This window comes from Lycorma delicatula, chromosome 1 (genome assembly GCF_047948215.1).
Source record: "Lycorma delicatula isolate Av1 chromosome 1, ASM4794821v1, whole genome shotgun sequence".
Taxonomy (NCBI): domain Eukaryota; kingdom Metazoa; phylum Arthropoda; class Insecta; order Hemiptera; family Fulgoridae; genus Lycorma; species Lycorma delicatula.
In genome coordinates, this window is record NC_134455.1 from 139402557 (window position 1) to 139422458 (window position 19902).

The window sequence follows — 19902 nt, forward strand, 5'->3', positions numbered from 1 at the left end:
GTACTACTCCCACGTCTACTGTGTGGAAAAAATCCATGCAATTTTCAGATCGCCAAGGCAATCTATTCTCGGTTTTATTGATGAAGGAAAACTCCTTTCATCATCTTCGGCTGTAGCAAATACTTTAGCTAAATATTTCTGCTCGGTGTCTCTCACTTCATCATATAGTAACGACTTTCAGAAGTACAAAGCACGGATAGAAATACTGGCGTTAAACATTAGTGATTCGGTTGGTGAATTGAACACTCCATTCTTATTTAAAGAATTGTTGCATGCACTTAAGAACTCACGTGATACTTCCCCTGGACCAGACAACGTTCGCCTTTGTATGCTTTCACACCTTTCTAACTCAGCACTACAACATCTTTTGAATATTTACAATGGTTTATTCTGCGAACAAGTCTTTCCTCCCGGTTGGTCAGAAGCATTTATTATACCAGTACTAAAGCCTGGTAAAGACAAAGCCGATCCCTCAAGCTACCGCCCTATTTCTTTAACAAGCGTGTTGTGTAAAATAATGGAGAGAATGGTAAACCGCAGGATTACATGGTACTTGGAGAAAAATGGCCTTCTTTCTTCGGAACAGTGTGGTTTCCGACAAGGAAGATCTTCCATTGACCATTTAGTGTCAATGGAGACAGCCATACAAAACGCCTTCCTGAACTGCCAACACCTCGTTGCTATCTTCTTCGATATAAAAAAGGCGTACGACACAGCCTGGCGACGTAGTATTCTTATTACCCTCAAGAGATGGGGAATCAATGGCAATATGGTTGCTTTTACCCGGGGATTCTTAAATCACCAAACGTTTCGTGTTCGTGTAGATGATTCACTTTCAGACAGTGTCGTCTCGGAAAATGGAGTACCTCAGGGTAGTGTACTAAGTGCCATCTTGTTTTCTGTAGCCATAAATAGCATTACCAATTGTGTACAGGCTCCTGTCTCATGTTCTCTATTCGTTGACGATTTTGTTATTTACACTGCGAGCCGTTCAACGTCCACTGCAAAGCGACTGCTACAGAACACTATATTTCGCCTTGAGGCTTGGTCCAGAACTACTGGTTTCACATTTTCATCCGACAAAACGAAATGTGTAGTCTTTTCTCGGCTACGGAACCCTTCTATTCCGGAGGTTTTTCTGAACCGAGAGATTATTGCTATCTCTCCTTACGTCAACTTTCTAGGTTTGCTTTTTTGTAACCGTCTTATTTGGGTCAAACATATAAAGGAATTGAGGACAAAATGTTCGAAACTTTTAGATATGATGCGGGTCCTTAGTAACAACAATTGGGGAGCCGATCTGTCATGTATGTTACGTTTTTACTATTCCCTTGTTCGTTCCCGTTTAGATTATGGTTGTATCGCCTACTCTTCAGCTCGTTAAACCGTGCTTAAAATGTTGGACGATGTACATCATGCTTTTCTTCGGCTTGCCACAGGTGCGTTTAGATCAAGCCCTATCGCAAGCTTACTTGTAGACTGTGGCGAGCCATCACTTTGGGATAGACGAGACCAGCTTTTGTTATCTTATTTTGCCCGTCTCAAAGGACAGCCGAATCACCCGGCTTTTGACCCAGTTTTTAGGAATCCTAATTTAAGAAAGTATGAGGACCGTCCACGCTGTACTGCGCCTGTGGGTGTTCATACCCGACATCTGCTGCAGCATATAAATGTTGACACTCCTACCTTCTTTCCATCATATCCGTGCTCATATCCTCCGTGTAGAATAAACCTTGTAAATTTTACATTTGACCTTACAACAACGATAAACAATCAACACCACCTACTGTTTTTCGGCAAATGTTTCAGTATATTCTCACCAAGACGAACCCAGACGCGGTGATATCAACTGATGGGTCGAAACAAGACGGTACCGTTGGTTGTGCTATTGTTGTCAATGAAAGGACTTATATGTTTGGCCTACCCGGTATTACGAGTGTGTTCACCGCTGAACTACTCGCTATAAATAGGGCTCTAAATATCGTTAACCCTAAATATAGAAACATTCTTATTTGTAGTGACTCCCACAGTGCTCTCCAGGCGTTAGAAAACTTTTATTCCAAACATCCTGTCGTCATTGAGATTTATGATGCAATCGCTGAGTTAGGTAATCGCAACACAGAAGTAAGTTTTTTCTGGGTCCCTAGCCACGTAGGGATTCTAGGTAACGTAAGAGCATATTATGCTGCCAAAGAAGCGTGTATTCAACCTCCTTTCACCACCCGAGTTACTAAAATTTGATTTTATTAATCGTGTAAAACAATCACTGAGAGCAAGGTGGCAAAGTGACTGGGCGACTACCGTCGATAATAAACTCCGACGGATTAAAGATTCAGTGTTGCCATGGGGCTCTTCTTGCAGAAAATCTCGTCGTGAGGAAGTCGTCCTCTGCCGGTTACGAATAGGACATATGATGATCACACACGAATACCTAATGTCAGGAGAAGTCCCACCCCTATGTATACGATGCAACTGCCGCATGACTGTGCAGCACATTCTCGTGAACTGCATTTGTTATGCGGCGTTGCGTCGTAAATTTAATCTATCTAGAAACATCCGTGATATCTTGTACAATAATAACGAAATTTTGGACCGGATGTTTCTGTTTGCATAGTACCAGGTTACTGCAAGAAATGTAATATTATCATATATATTTTTATGCTAGAAGCGTTGTTGATAATTTTTAACCTTTATTTTCAATTTTGTTTTTTTTGGTTCTGTCTAATTTTATTATCCGACAAGGGATCCTTTTGCACAACCCATCGTAATTACGCAAGTTTTATATAGTTTCTTTATTCGATTATTTTAACTTTTATATTTTAAAGACTTCGCCTGCAGTATTAGTTTTGAGTTTTATTTTACCTTCTTGACTCTTGTTTTAATGAATTTTTATTATACGATTAATATTAATTTTACACCTTATTAGCTTTATTATTTTGGAGTTATTTTACTCTTTTATTAATAAAATCCCGAGCGATGATAACGCCCAGGCGTTTTTCGCCCACAAACAGAAAAAAAAAATTAATTTGCCTGGTTGTAATTTGAACATTTTATACCAGTAAAGTATAATTATATAAACATAATAAATTGTCAACAACCTCTCAATATTCTGATCTAACCGTGCGGAACCACCGCACTATGCGACAATGTATATATATTAAATAAACCACTATCCCTGATAACACAACATGAGTCAGACGTTTTGAGGTGTGATAAAGCTAATTTTCTGGTCAATTTGTTAATCAAAATTATGGCAGTATATTTCAAGAGCATGATGGACTCACAGTAGCTGCTTAACTACATGTCAAAATGTTCCAGCTTTTTCATTGTTTTCTCTTTTTTGTATTTTCTGTAGAAAGAACAGTTTCTGTTAGCAATTTCAAGTATGATTATGCAGTTCTGAATAAAGAAAAAATATTTTAATTTCACATATTACATGGGGATATTCTTTTTTGTTTCTACCATTGAGGTGAAAATTAATGGGTTACCTATCATTCTTGATCAGTTTAAAAATCTGTTTGGTGCTTCATTAATTATATTTATTTTCATATGTATAATACAATTTTTTTTACAGTGAATTTATTTTTCTTTTGTCACTAATTAGTTATTAGAGTTATTAGTTATTAGCTAGAACACCTAGATTTGTGCAAGAACTTTGTAAACTTACATTTTTTTTTTGTTTGGTGTTCTGTTACATTGACAAATTATTTATGATTCATAAGCAATAAAAAATTTAAAAAAAATCCCTTTTTAAATGAAAAACATTGAAAAAATTGTTTTCCAAACATTTTAATATGTAATAAAAATATAACTTTTCAAATGTTTCAAAACACCTAAATAAATTATCATAATACTAAAATTAATCTCATTTATGTTTGGAAACAATCTGAATAAACCATTCCAAGGTAAGGCTGAGTTAACAGAAACATTCCTAATATGGCTTAAGAGGGCAGCCTATACATTGATATAGGCTGCCCTCTAATATAATCAGGCATTAACAACAAAAAAAAAAAAAACAAAGTTTACCAATATATAAGCAAACAATATAATATTCACTTCAGCTTGAGGGTGATAAAAACTCTAAACTTATTATGTACCTATAAATTTATTTAGGGTTACATAATTCTATTTCATATGCTTTCAAACTATTCTTTTTTCTGTCTTGCTCAGTTAGATTCACGTTCCTTGATGAGGTCAGCAGCACTGAAAATATAAGCGATCAGTTCATCAGGTGTGTCTACTTTTTGCTTGTACTTCGCATTTCATCCACCCCCATAAACGTTAATCTAAGAGAGTAAGGTCCCTTGATATGGGTGGCCAATTTACCGGCCCTCTACATCCAGTCTTTTTATCAGTAAATTTTTCATCTAAGAATTGTCTTACTTCATTCGTGAAATGTGTTGGTGCTCCAACAAATTGATAGTACATTTCGTTTTGTCAATGAGAAATTTTCAAGCACTGTAAGAAATTCATTGTTTAAATATTCCAGATAATTTCTCTCCATGACACATTGTTCTAGTATGAAAGGGCTTATTAATTGGTTGTCGATAGTGCCACACCAAAAGTTCATCGAAAATCATTGTTGGAAATTTGATTCAACTACAGTATGTACATTCTCTTCAGAGCACCGATGTGATTTCTGCGAGTTGGTTTTGCCATTACGGGTAAAAGTAGCTTCGTCCTATAATAGTATGAACAGAATTAAGTGTTAGTATTTATTGTTAACCCAAAACTGCAGTCGTCTTGCATGATCGATCACCAAGCTGAAGGTGTTAAATTTTCTGAACATATTAAGGATGTAGTCCGTGAGCATGTAATGTTTTCCAATCTGTACTTTGTGGAATGCTGAGTCGAGTAGAAACTCTTTGCGTGCTCTTTATAGGACTAAGCTGTACCATCTGAAGAGATGGTACAGCTTAGTCCCTTTCCCTTTCATTACCGTGTACGTTGATGTTCAAATTAAACATGAGCACACTGGCAACTGTACCATTCTCATGAATTATTAAAAATTCTAAAAAAATACTATACGGTCTGGAACTACTCGTCCGGGATATCTACATCTGTACTCTTCTGGGGCTCTTCCATCGCAAATCCGTACACAAAAATCATACCACATATTCTGCATGAGTGAGAGATACGTAGTTTATACACAGGAAAGGCACATTCGTTCAATCTGACTTCATCTCCTTTTTTTAACTATTTTTTTTTTTTTTCTTTAGTTTAAATGTATTGATTTATTAATAATTATTAACAGCTGATTGTAAAAACTTTTACAATAAATAATAATTCAATAATAACAATAAAAAAAATATGAAAAAATATCAGAAGTTATTAATGAAATAAAATTTTATGTGCTTTTCATTAAGAAAAAAAAAAAAAAAAAAATTTTTATATGTAATTTAATATATGTACAAGGAAGTCATGTGATGTCCACATCAGATTTTTTAAAACTGACTGCAGACCTGTTTTCTTTTTTTGATTTGTTAATTCATATTCAGAAGCTAAGGTTCTACAAAAGCACCTAAAACTTCATACATATAAAATTCAGTAAGTACATACATTTGAATATGACGATAAACCACGCTGTTACAGTTTTGACGTGGACATTATTGTTAAAGTGAATGAAGATAATGTGTTTTTAGAAAATGTAATCTTCTCTGACAAAGCTACCTTCCATATTTCTGATCATATTAACTGTCATAATTATCAGATTTTGGGCAGCAAGAAACATCATGCTGTTTGACAAATACAACGGATAGGCCGAAAATTAACGTTTGGTGTGTGTTAACTGTTTATGCAGTGATGGGACAATTCTTGTTTATCGAGCCAACGCATATGATAGTTCATTAAAAACCTGCAGACCATGTTGGGCTATAAAGCCCTCAGCCAACTCACCATTAGCAATGGTGAGACTACTATACTACAAATGTGACTTAGCATTGATGTATGCACCAATTAAGATTGGACAGACCAGAGAATCTATGGATTCTACCCCAAACCTCGAGATGACGTTCAGCAGGGTCACTGTACTGAAAATATAAACAAAAAGATGTGAGTTCGGAATATCCAAATGAATGAAAATATGATGCTCATCAGAGAACTGTAAAGAAAAACACAATTTCTCTTCTGCACAGAACAGTGGACATACTATTAGAACCATGATAAAAATTTTTCTGACAAGAGACCTCTCTCTTTTTCTGTTAAGTCTCCTGAACCACTGTAAGGTATTACTTCACAGGACAATGTGTATGAAACTCTACACTTGATGTGTAAAACTCTACACTTCATTGAAAGTGAAGTGTATAGTTTACAAGAGAAATCTAGCAGATTATCAGAAACAATGTAGGGATGTTGCAATAGAACAACATCCAAGTTCCTATGAAGAGCAACCTCACCAAGCTCTACCTAAACAATGAATGCATCAGTGCATTCAACCAACTGAAACTAACCATGTAAACCTATCAAATTACATTACATCTGACCTCTTAGGCACCCATCATAGTGACGCCCTTCATTTCCACAATGTGCACAGACCACTGCCAATTTTTTACAATTCTTGGCCATATGACTATATTGGCAACACTTGACCTTCACTCTCTGAGACAATTACTAAAGGTTTTCTCTTTATTTGCATTATTATACTGACTGAAACTGCTATCTTATTGTGGCACAAGTAACAAGGCCAATAGATTTTTATCTCTACTCTGTAAAAATACCTAGTTTATTTATTTACATCAGCAAGTAATGAACGATTATTTCTAACAAACTATTTGCTTTTTGTTCTTAATTTTATTAATTGAGGACTCATTTCACACATTAGTTTACCACATTATGGTTCATGTAGATTTTAACCAAAACCCACCAGGTAGGTCTAGTGGTGAACGCATCTTCGCAAATCAACTGATTTGGAAGTGGAGACTTCTAGCGTTCAAGTCCTAGTAAAATCAGATATTTTTACACAGATTTGAATACTAGATCATGGATACCTGTGTTCTTTTTTGGTTGGGTTTCAATTAACCACACATCTCAGGAATGGTCGAACTGAGACTGTACAAGACTATACTTCATTTACACTCGTACATAACATCCTCTTAAATATTATCTGAACAGTAATTACTGGAGGCTAAACAGGAAAAAGAAAAGAAAAAAGATTTCAACCAAATTTGATACTAATAACATTGTACGTATAGAATATACTTGTAATTTAAAATACATTTAGTGTAATAAAACTTTCTATTTTTAACACAAAATGGGTTTCTACCATTATGATTCTAAATTATAAAATCTCTGCTTAATCATCCATTGAATGACTATCATTACTGTATTTAAATTTAATTCATAACATGAACAAGCTGCAAAATAATGATTAGAAATTAATAGTGTTAATTACAGTTGAGCCAATAAAACATGCGGTTTTAAAAATTTAATATTCTTTTATTTACACATTTAAAAAAATAACCTTTACAACAAACTGGCAGTCTATTTAATAACATGTAACTTTGTCTTAAAACATTCTACATTCTGAACACTAAATCCTGATGGTGACCATCACTTTGATTCCCTCCTTAAGTCGAGTTTTTGTTTTCATCATGCGACATATCCAGTGGAATTGAGGTAACTTCTTAACAAATTTTTCCATGAGATCTTCAGCATTTTGAAAATATGGATCACTGAGTTCCTGGATGAACCACTGGATCACTCTTCACATAGCTCCCTTACAAAAAGATTGCATGTTGTGAGATCTGGTGATCTTACGCCGTATCTCTGGTTAAGGAAATCACCATGTCTGGTAATAACAGTAAACAGTCATTTAACCACATTTATTAGTTTCCTAGTCATACCATACTGTTAAATTCAAGAGTTTTGATTGATTTCAAATTTCTCTGCTATTGAAGAGAAAAAAAAAGTTTTCATTTCAAACATTCAAACGTACTGGCAAAATTTATGACATTAACTTGATTAGTGTATTTTAATGCTTGCATTACATTAATTTTATATAAGCAAGTGTAGATTATAATGCTGAATCCTTCAAACTCTGGTAGTTATTGACAGCCAAATGACAATGAACAGACCACTCGCTCAGGGTTTCATAACATTCCCACTCTGTGTCTGTCTTCATGTGAAGTACAGTAGTTCTATTAGTGAGAGAGGCTTCTGTTCAACATTAAATCAGTTTTGTAAAACTTCTGCACCCAGATTTTAATGGCATAGGCTGATGGGACCATATCATTCCAATGTACTTTGAAGTGGCAACTAAACAACTGTGTTCATCCATAAAATTGCCATTTTTATACAATATTTTAATCATACACTCACACTGCCCATTGCATCTAACTATATAATATACTAAGATGAATTTATTGTTATCAAATGTTATCAGGAAAATAATAGTATGTAATAAATCTGGTGTAACAAAAAGGAATTAATTTATTTCTACCGACTATGTTCATAGGAGTTTTCTACTGTGTAAAGAGAAGCACAGAAAGTAATTCATAGGACAACTTCACTGTGTTTTCTGTCATTGGGTTCTTCAAGAGAAAGAGTACATTTATTCAGCGGAAAAACTGGGTTACAGAAAATTGTGTGTTAGGTGGACATTAAAAATGTTGACAGATAAACACAAGGAAAACAGTCTTGGTGCAGCTCAAAACTTTTTCCAGAACTATCAAAATGAAGAAAAATAGTCGGTTAACACTTTGTGACTGAAGATGAAACTTGGACCTTATATACTAAATTTGAAACGAAGCAGCCATCAGATACAGTGGCACATTAATCACCTCAAAGTACCAAGAAGTTTAAGCAAAAACATCTGGAAAAAAGCTTATGGCCACTGTTTTTTTGAGATAACAAAACAGTATTACTTATTGAGTTCCTTAAATGTAAACATACTGTAAAACTTAGAAAACATCAACATGCTATTTAGAACAAAAGATGTGGTAAATTGTCCAGTGAAATTTCATTTCAGCACGACAGCCCTCAGTTGCAACGAAATAAATTTCAAGAATTAAGGTGAGTTCTCTGAGAAATCTTCATACATCCACCAAAAATCTGATTTTGCACACCGATTATTACCTTTGCTCCATTTAAAACAATGGATTGCATCACAGAGCTTTAAAAATCATGATGAACTGATAAACAAATTAATTGGTTTAAATCACATACAGGAAAATTTTTTTTTAATGAAATAACGCTAGCAGAATTTTTCAGTGCTCCTAGTTTCCATAAAAGTCAATTTATGTTAATTTTAATTTTTGGGGATTAGGGTCTAAAAATATGAAAAATTATCTGCAATGAATGGCAACCCATGTTGAAAAATAATAATACATATAAGTTTATTTTAATATAATAAAGGTTTTCCTATGTTTCTCACTTCCGTTATTATAGCTAACAAGCCTTTATGTAAAAAACATACCTCACACTTTTTATTTTTTTGTAACATAATTTATGAGTTGGTATAATCATAAAAACAAAAAATAAACACGTTAATAAAAAGATGTAAAACTAAATTTTCAAAATCTTAATTATCAGATTTTTATGTAATCAATTGTAAAAAAGATCAGTTAAGGAAAACTATGATGGGAAGTTATATTAAAAAAAAAAAAAAAAAAATCAACAACTAAAATTCTATAATTTTTGATATAATTTATTAACATTTTCTTCATATATATCCATTACGTTTTTTTTTTATTCACATATTCAATCCTTAAAAAAGATAAGGAAAGGCATATGAAAAAATTAACAAAAAGAAATAAAAAACTGGATAACAATTGACGGCAAAAAAATATACAACTTCTAACAGTATGAAATGATAAATGTAATAAATTCTATCATATACTATGTATTTACATACAGTACATAAACAACAGCAACAATAATACACTTTATATATTTATTACAATAAATGCTTTGATGTAAATTATTTCAAAAGAATCATCATTATTATTTGTAATAAAAAAATACAAAACCAATTTTATATAGTAATAATATATGTTTTAAGATGACATTTCAAATTACAAAAAAAAAAAAAATAATAATTGTTAACATATATCCAGCTTTTTATACATTTATTATAATATATAGTTAACAAGAATATAAACTGTTCTGAACAGATTATGAATAAACAGGAAGTAAATTCTTATTACAGTAGTTACATTTTTCTCTTTGTTATTTTTTATTATATTTAATTACTTGATACATGGTATCTTACAGAAATATAAAAATAGAAAAAGATTTACATAAATACACATACATATACATACATACATACATATATATACATATATAATATTATAAAATAATCATAATATATAATAAATCAATAAACAAAATTAATAATAATAATAATTAATACAATTAATTCTTCAATATGAAGACACTCTTCATAGGTACACGACGATAATAAACTCAACATGCACCTAATTATAACAAAAAAACTCTCAATAATAGAATTAAAATTAAAAAAAGATAAATTATAAACTTCCTATCCAGCCCATTACATAATATTAAGTGGAGGTAAAATGAAAACACACAGATATACATTGAGCACATTGACTAATATGATCGTATAACAAACATTCACTCAGTATTTAAAAAAAAATATTATTCTACAAATGATATATACTGCTGTTAAATAGAGTTGCATAAAGCATAAATTATAAATAATTTAATACAAAAATAACTGATACATATCAAAATTATCTCCAGAGGGGATTGGGATTCTCCACATAAATGTAATGAGCTTTAAAAAACTAATCAGCAACCATTGAGGGAAAAAAATCAACATTACTACAATGATTAGTGTTTGTGCATTAATTGGACCATTCATCTCTTCTTTAAATTATATTGAATGCTTTAATAAGTTACATATGTAACTGAACTGTTTCCGACATTAATTATGTGGTGCCTTACTGGAAGTTGATATAAGCATATTTTAAAAAAACAAACTAGGCATTTGCTTCTATGTAGGTGGATATTCTTCAGTGAAATTTCCATTCAGACTTAAGTAATCCTTTCTGTAAATTCTTCCCTCAACAAGATCACAGATACCATCATATACAACAATAGGCAGAGTAAAAAAAAATGTGAAATTTATTTTTATTCATGGTGAACCTGTTAGGTTTCATATTTCAGTCGACCACAAATATAGAAACCACACTCAAAAAAATGGTGCCAGTAACAAATGCAAAACAACAAAGTTGTTAGGAAGTGCAAAACAAAAAGGACTGAAGTATTACAGTAAGTACACATCTGAATCTGTATTTAATGGAGTTGTAACAGTGGCAAAGATGATCAATTCATAGAGATCATCTGAATATTAGATTAATAATTGCTGCAAATTTGTGTGCTTTAAGGAAAAAAGGAGTGGCATCCAATAATGCATAAGCATCCAATTATTTGTAAAATATACAACTTAATTTTTTTAATAATATTATTTCTAATTAATAAAACAAAACAAAATTAGTACTTATTTAGAAAAGAGACACTACATTTTTTCTAACATGACAAACATTTTTTTCTAAATAAATAATCCTTGTAATAAAATAAAAGTATATCTAAGGCTGTGAATGTTTAGAAACAATAAATCTTGAGTTATTTAATTAATAATATATATATATATATTTTTTTTTATAAAATAAATTTTAGCCCAATACTACAATTAAAAACTGAATTTTTTTTTAAATAATACTTTACTTATAAAACTGATCAAATTATTCCAATTGTTTTATATTTATTCCTCGTGTGTGATATTAAGCATTCACTATTATTTAAACTAATACAGTTATTTCAATAGTAATATAGAAATAACCTTTAATATAGAATGTAATCAACATTTAAAAAAATGTAACAAGAAGTCTGTTAATGGACTAATTTCAAACTATGCGACCAATCACTAGTGAGGATATTCCCTTTATATGAGTTAATAGTGAGAGCCCAAATGAAGGGCAGTTTCACAGAATTTGTAAGGAAATTACACAAAATTACAATTATTATATGCATTATCAGTATAAGTATAATTTCATTTCTTACACTGATTAATATAGTACAATGAAAAATTAATACGCAGAAAATTATTTGTTTAAAAATTACCATACAATTTATGAATAAATAAATAAATATTACAGAATGTAATTAAAAATAAAATTATTATTGGCATTTAAATGCTATTAATATTTTAAATTAGTTTTAAGTTCAATGACACTGTAAAAAAAATTTAAACATGCCAAAAACTTTAAACTGCATTTAACCATAAACCATGAAAACAAACTTACATACTGAACTTTAACTACAACTGATTAATCTTCTGTCTAGATATGTTACTAATACAAAATATATAATTACAACTCTCTTTGTATTGATGTTCAATGGTTTCCTTTAAAGTGGCTTAAATTTTGAAATTTCATAATGGAATTAATTGTACATACATTTCAGATTATCATATGTTGTTATATAAACTTTAAAACATAAGCAGTTACATAAAAATATTATATAGCAACTTTTTCTTGGGTAAAATATTATTTTAAGTAAATTACAAATACTCATTATTAACATATCAAATGGGCACAAGCACATTAATAGTCAGCGAAAGAACTTTACAATTTAAACAACCAGTCAACTAGCTCAAATGTATCCTCCCATTTAATTACCATACATAAACGTTAATGATTACATTTGGATAAGAAAACTTGACAGTGCAGGATGTCAATATGAATAATAAAAAACATGAAATTTTTATAAAACTGAAAGATAAAAACAGTGTTAGGCTACCTAACTTGAAAAATATCAGTAATTCTTTGTAAGGCTAGAGCTATCTCTTTTCTTTATGTACATTCAATATTAATCCACTATAGCACAAAATCGTAGTACTCAGCTGAGTAGTACTTACAGTTGAAAAGTACTATGAAGAAGTAAAGTAATTTAGTTGTATTATATATGTTTAATAACAGCATTAATTTTTGTCCATTTATATTGTGTCTAATATTACATGTTATGTGTTAATTGTAGTCGTACTTATATATTACAATGAACTATGGTAATTGTAGCAAAAAAGGACAAAAAACATTGACAAAAAATAAAAATCTAGATTTAAAAAATTTTTAATTATTAAATAAAAGTAGTTTTAATGCATAACAAAAACTGGCACGATTTTACTATGTATATTTAACTAGCACGATTTTCAATGATTATTATTATTATTGGTTTTTTGATACTTATTTTTTTAAATTTATTTTTATAGTATAATACTATTATATTATGAACAAATACGATCAGTTTATAACAGCTGAAGGAGGCTGAAGGAATAAACATTGTAGTAAAGTGAAAAAGCATTTAAGCAGAGCTAAAATTATCCCTTGATTTAAATAGCAATGAAACAGTGGCTGCACTGTTTCAGTTAGTTGTATTCTTGCCAAAAACCTTAAAAAATAAAATAATTAGAAGAATCTGGTGAAAATGAATAGCATAATCACAATATTAATTCATTACAAAATTTACAAATATTTTATTAATGCATAATCAATAGTTGAATGTTTCCATTTTGTTTTTGACAAGTGTTTAATGTCTACATTAAATCACGGTACCAAAAAAAAATAAACGTTTTCCTAAATAAATGTCAAAATAAAACAACCATTACTTCTTTTAGTTTTAGATAGAGAATTTTATCTTATTGCTCACTAAGAATCCTAACAAGCTATTTAATGGTATTATATAATATACTGTTATAATGTTAATCATTCATAAGATAATTTAAATTATTACTTATGAGTGAATTTGATTTATATATTATATTTTTACACAAAAACAAATTCAACAATTTACATAAAAATGTCATACCTATATTCATATTTCACTATTACTTAAACACACTTGATTGTAGAGTTACATTTATGAGTTAATTCAGCCTTCAAAAAATACCACACAAACTCTTTCTAGTACCCACTTTAAAGGAGGGAGGGGCAAACACCTCTTCATAGGAGCTTAGTGATGTAGTAACACTGTCTGTAAGACTGTTTGGGGACTCAATTATATCTGAGGGTAGAAAAAAGTTAAATTTGTGAATAAGGCATCTGTCATATATAACCAAGCTTTGTACTTCTAAAATGTAATATATTAATTTATCTTTAATATATATTTTTCTAGCATTAACGTTAATAAAAAAATTGTAATAATCATTAATATTGTTAAAAGTTTTGCTAAAGATTCATGTTAGAAGATAAATATGAGGTGTCAATTGTCTAAATAAGTACAAAAAAAAAGATTCACTGATTGTTACAATTCAAATATAAATTTATAGAAATGCTTTGATTGAAATTTAATCTTAAACATAAAATATTTACATACAATTGACATCTTAATATTAAGGTAATCTTACATATAATAATTATTATTATTTCCAAATGGAAATTTTTAAATAATTTTAATAAATACTAAGAGCAGTTACAAAAAAAAAAAAGATTAGTTATTCATTACATTAATATAAAGAAAATTAAATGCATCAGATTTGTTATTTATTACTGTTATTATTAACAAGCCAATACAGCAATCATAGTAATATTAATAGCAGCATTATTAGTACAAGTAGTAAGAATAATAGTATCACCATTTACAAAAACATAATGGGTCAGTTATAATAAAATTGTGTGAATTCCAGAAAGACAAAATTATTAGAACATATACAAAAAACACCAATAAATCTAAAATGATCAGATTTCTATGAAGTCCCTGATTTTTGGTATTCTATTCACCTGATTTAGAGATTGTTGTAACAACATATCTTTTTTTAAATATATTTATAAAACGATTTCATAGAAGTTTTTCTGTTTATGGTAATTTTTTTCTGTAAAACTAAGGCATAGATTCAAAATGAAATTATTGTTTGCTAGTTAATAACCATTAATATTTTGCAAAAATTATAATTTGAGGTGTTTATAGTTCAAGATTACTTAATGCTAGTAAGATTTTAAACCCTTATGTAATAAAAGGTACATTATAAAAACAATTGAAGGAGCTATAAAATACTTACATTTTAACTTCAATCAAATCACCAAAAATGTTTTTGATGCCCTTTCCTGAATTACCTATAGGTAGAAGGTGTTACAATTAAGCTTTTCCTTTAATGAATACAAAGATTTTTAGGGAAAGGCATCCAATAAAAATGTCACTATTAAAATATTTAATTTATAGGAGGAAATCTTACTTACTGGATTACCACTTATATATATTTCATTTTGATTCACTACTTCAAAAACATTTTAAAATACAGATACGTATTGCCTTAATTTGCCAGATTTATTTCAGCAGTTCTGACATCTACATTCAATTGAATATTTTCAAAAAGATATGTTAATAATGATAACTCAAGTAATTTTAATTCTCCATATTACATGATGCTATAATAGTTTGATCTCACAATCTAAAGTTATATTAGTGCTATTTCTGCTACAAGCAGTAATCTTACCACTCATGTAAAAGTGCTGCTACTGCTACGAGGGCTTAAAAAATCTCTCACATCAACTGATAAGAGAAATAGAAATAGATTGGGTGTGTTCAGATATTGATAATGCACCAGCACACATATATAATATAACTGTTTAAAAAACTTCAAAAAATTTGAAAATTGCCTTAGCATTAGGAAAGCATGAGTTTAGAAAATTTTACAAACTGATAAATCGAAGTAATAAAATCTTACTTATTCCCAAGCAACAACTTATTTTTTCAATGTTTTCATTTTTTATTTTGTTGGTGAAAGAGACATCATAATTTTAATTTATAAGATTGGTAACAGGTCAAAATGTGTTTTCTGTTGTAGTTTGTGAGTTATTCCTGTTTATTTGATGCAGTTACAAAGTAGGGTTATAAACAAATGTTTGTGGTCTTGTGGTAATTACATATTTTGGTTTGCCTTTCCAAATTGCTGTTTTCTGAACATTTGCAGTTATTAAAAATGGCAGATAATTATGAACAACAATCACGTTTTATTAAGAGTGTATTGAGCTTAGCTCTCAGATTTGTGAAAACAAAAGTTTATTCGAAAAATTGATCACAAATCTGTATTGGGATTGTATGCGGATTTAACGGGTGATGTGCTTAGCAACAGTAGCTTCACAGTAAAGGTAATTTAGAAACAGGTAATACATGCCTAAATGTTTTAGATCATGCAGATATTGTAGATAATCAAATTAATGTGGACGGCAATGTGGTAGAAATGGTAGTTGTAGATTTTGCTGAAAATGTAATTATTGAAAATTACATAAGTTCTGATGTTTTAGTTCAAATAAGCTTAAATAATGTGAATAATGCTGACCCCAATATAAGTACTAACAATAATCCATTAGATACTTGGGAACCACTACAAGATAATGATTATGAATTAAATGAACATTTTTATAATCCTAATGATGCGCCTGTAGGTTTGAATCCAGATGTGATAGATAGTATGACTAACTGCATACCATTTGATTTTTGAAGTGCACATTACAGATGAATTAATATAATTGTGACTGCAACTTACAGGTTTAGAGTTGGCTGATGAAATGGCTTTATACAGCGATCCTCTGAGACCTTCACTGAAATGGTACAGCATTTTTTATTTATTTATTACTACAGCTTTAATCATCAATACAATTAGCATCTGTAAAAGTGTAACTGGGAAATCTATTCATATTACTAATTCAAAGAGAAAATTGTGAAAACTGAATTTTATGGCAATGGTATTCTACCAGTGGTGCAATATAATCATAGTTTTAATCAAATAATAAAACACAGAATTGTAAAAGTTTGCTACAAGAAGAATGCTGAAAACGGTAAAAAGTATGCACAAAATAAAACTAATAAAGTGGAAACAACATGTACTGGCTGTAACACGGCAATATGTGCAATTATGCTTTATCAAAACACATGTTGCAAAACCTAAATAGACACAAAAACAAAACTAAGTGAGTGATGTGTTATAGGGTATTTTGTTAGTGTTATAGACTGGGATATAAGAAAAGTGTTTTAAAATATAATAAAAGTAGATTCAGTTATAGATTGATAAACTGATCAGCAGATGATCTGTAATGATAATGCTGCCTGTTAATCTAAGTACAAAATATGATATTCATAGGCTTATAAATAGTGCACTGAATTTTGTTTCTTATTTAAAAAAATATCATGTCTGTTTTGTCAACTCCACCGCTGTGAGGGGTTTGCTGATCTTCATATTTTTTTGGTCATTATTGTTAAGTTATGTAAAATTTTATATTTCTGGATGCTTTCCCATAAAGTAACATCATAATACACTTGATAACAGCAAAAAAGAAAAAAAATGCTAGCAAAACTGGCCTTCCAACTGATTATTTCTCAGTAGTATAAGATAATACAGTGAGGGGTTCAATAACCCCCATGGCAATCAACCTGATAATTATGCTACATATAAAATTAACCACCTTATTATATCTTTAATGAAATTTGTATGCTTTATTTGTACGGTTTGTAAGTCACAACAAAACAAATATTTTTAATCTACAAAAATATCAAACAATTTTTAATAATACCTTTTAAATATCAGAGGTCAAAATTAGTAAAGTATAAAAAGTCATCTAATTAATTAAAAAATTTAACAATAAAATACCAATAAATTTTAATTAATTCTATCATTTAAAATTAATTTTCTGAAGCAACAATGTCTTATAGTTGTATAATCTTTATTTAGTCTTTTCAAAATTACACAGTTATATTCAGATCTCTCATTAGTGCAAAAATAAAAGCGAATAAAACCAGTGAATAAAATTATTTACAAAACCTATGTAACAATGAAAAACTCTTCAATCAGTAATTATAATTGATATATGAAATGACTCAATACAGTTAATATTAGTAATTAACTGCAAGAGTCTAGAATGCATTTAAACTTTTTTTATACAGATGGGTTCAACTTGTCTCACTCTTTAATACACTGTTAATCAAATCAAAATCTTAGTTAAATATTAAAATGTGCAAATTACTGAACAAAAAAAAAATCTTCAATAAAACAGCTAAGGTTGGTAAAAATGTAACTACATATTTCAACGCATGCCTTTTTTAAATAATACATATAGTAGAGAAAAACAGTAAAACAGTTAACAAAAAAATCTATGAAATCTGTTTATAATTCTCTGAATTGTCTTTCAAATTGAGCAAAATAGCTATTACTCTTAAAATAATGTATGTATGCACTTCCACAATTTGTCAAATTATATTTAAAAATAAAAAGGGAATATCTAAGTTGTATGAAACAATTGAGTGATTCAATAACAAACCCAACAAACTCCAAATTATTGGTAAATTGAGTTATTAGCATCACTATAATCTGCAAAATCAGATATGTTTTTGTTCCTTGAAAGTTTAGTTTAATGTGTTTATATACTGAAAGTTAGGTTTTCAAGTTTTTTATGTGAATAATAAACTTTTTGTACCAATTTTAAATGTTTGTTTATTTCCATTAATAGTTTTAAATGTGTCATCTTCCTAGAGGCTGATTATTTTTGTTTTATTCCCTACTACTATTACTTATATTATTTATTGACATGATAATCCTTATGATCACCATTTTTCTATGATTTTTTGTGTCAGTATCAAATCAAACAATCTTCTTACTTTAGTTTCAAAGATAGCTATCTCCATACTTCAAAAATATATAACAAATTTTTTTTTATATAAGGACTTGTGATTTTAAATATGTGTGTTTCTGATGGGTGAAGGTAATTTTTGAAACACTTACTTTCTATGCTATACTGTGGTGAAATCGTGTTATTGTGTTGTGAAATCGTGTTGTTGTGGTGTAAACTTCTGAAGGGTGGAAGTTGCAGAGTTGGATATTGAACCACTCAATTACTGAGAATAAAATGCATATTTAACATCTAATAATAACCAATACATTGAAAACCAAAATTATAGTAATAAATATTTTAAATCTATATAGAAATTTTTCACTTATGAATAATACTATCTGTTCTTTGAGAAAATATAAGGACCAAATAATACTGAATAATAATTACAGATTGCAACATATACATGAAGAATAAAATGAAATCATCACAGACTGAAATAATAATAAATGGCTGCTAATTAAGAACACATGTATAGTCATGTCAATTCAGACTAGGGCTTGGTTTGCCGGAAACATAGCTAAAATGGCAGCACAAATTTTCTGTGGATTTGTCTCATTAGGATATAACTGCATTGCAGCTTGAACCTGTTCTTCTGGAAATATTGAGGCGAGATGATAGTGTAAACGGCGTCTTGCTTCATCAGTACTGCTCGGTGCCGGAGGATATTGGCATGCAGATAACTGAGGAGGCGCTGGAGGGGGTGGCCCTAAACAGCTGGACCAAGTTGTCGGAAGTGGAGGTGGAGGAGCAGACAAGTTTAACTGAGGGTCTGAAGCAGATGACAATGTTCGTGGCATTAGGGAAGCAGTCGATGGGTGCGCCGTATGGGACGGATGAGCAGGAGGTGCTGAGGCGATTCGAGTCACGCTAGGATGTTCTGCCATGAATCTTTGCAACTGATACAGTCGTGGATCACACACAGGATTAAGAGTCAACTGTCGTTGTAACTTGCGATGAAGGCTTCCTCCATCCCCTGCTGGTGGCTGTGGTGCCCATGGAGTATAGACTGGATATCCAGGAGGAGGACTTCGGAATGCATCCATTGCTCCTTGTGGTGGATCACCCACACTAACATTGGATTTGGTTCTCGAGAGAGGAGTTTTTCTGACATCCCCGACCTCACCCGCAGTTCCAGAACAAGATGGTTGCAATGGAAGACTTAACGATTTACCTTTCACTTGGTTACCAGCTACAACAACAAAGATTCAAATTAGACGCTTGAAAAAAAGCACAATCTTTAAACTACAATTTTGTAAAATATATTATTCATCATTGT

General features: G+C 30.4%; 1 protein-coding gene across 2 annotated transcripts in view; it reads right to left on the minus strand.

The window, feature by feature from the left end:
- Positions 1-9628: 9628 nt before the first annotated feature.
- Regnase-1 (zinc finger CCCH-type containing protein regnase 1) overlaps positions 9629-19902 on the minus strand; it is a 162845-nt gene continuing 152571 nt past the window's right edge. For both annotated transcript variants that reach the window (XM_075362438.1, XM_075362446.1), the window contains exon 7: positions 9629-19815. In XM_075362438.1, the coding sequence (XP_075218553.1) occupies positions 19112-19815 (704 nt within the window). In that variant the 3' untranslated portion in view covers positions 9629-19111. The remainder of the gene's footprint in view (positions 19816-19902) is intronic.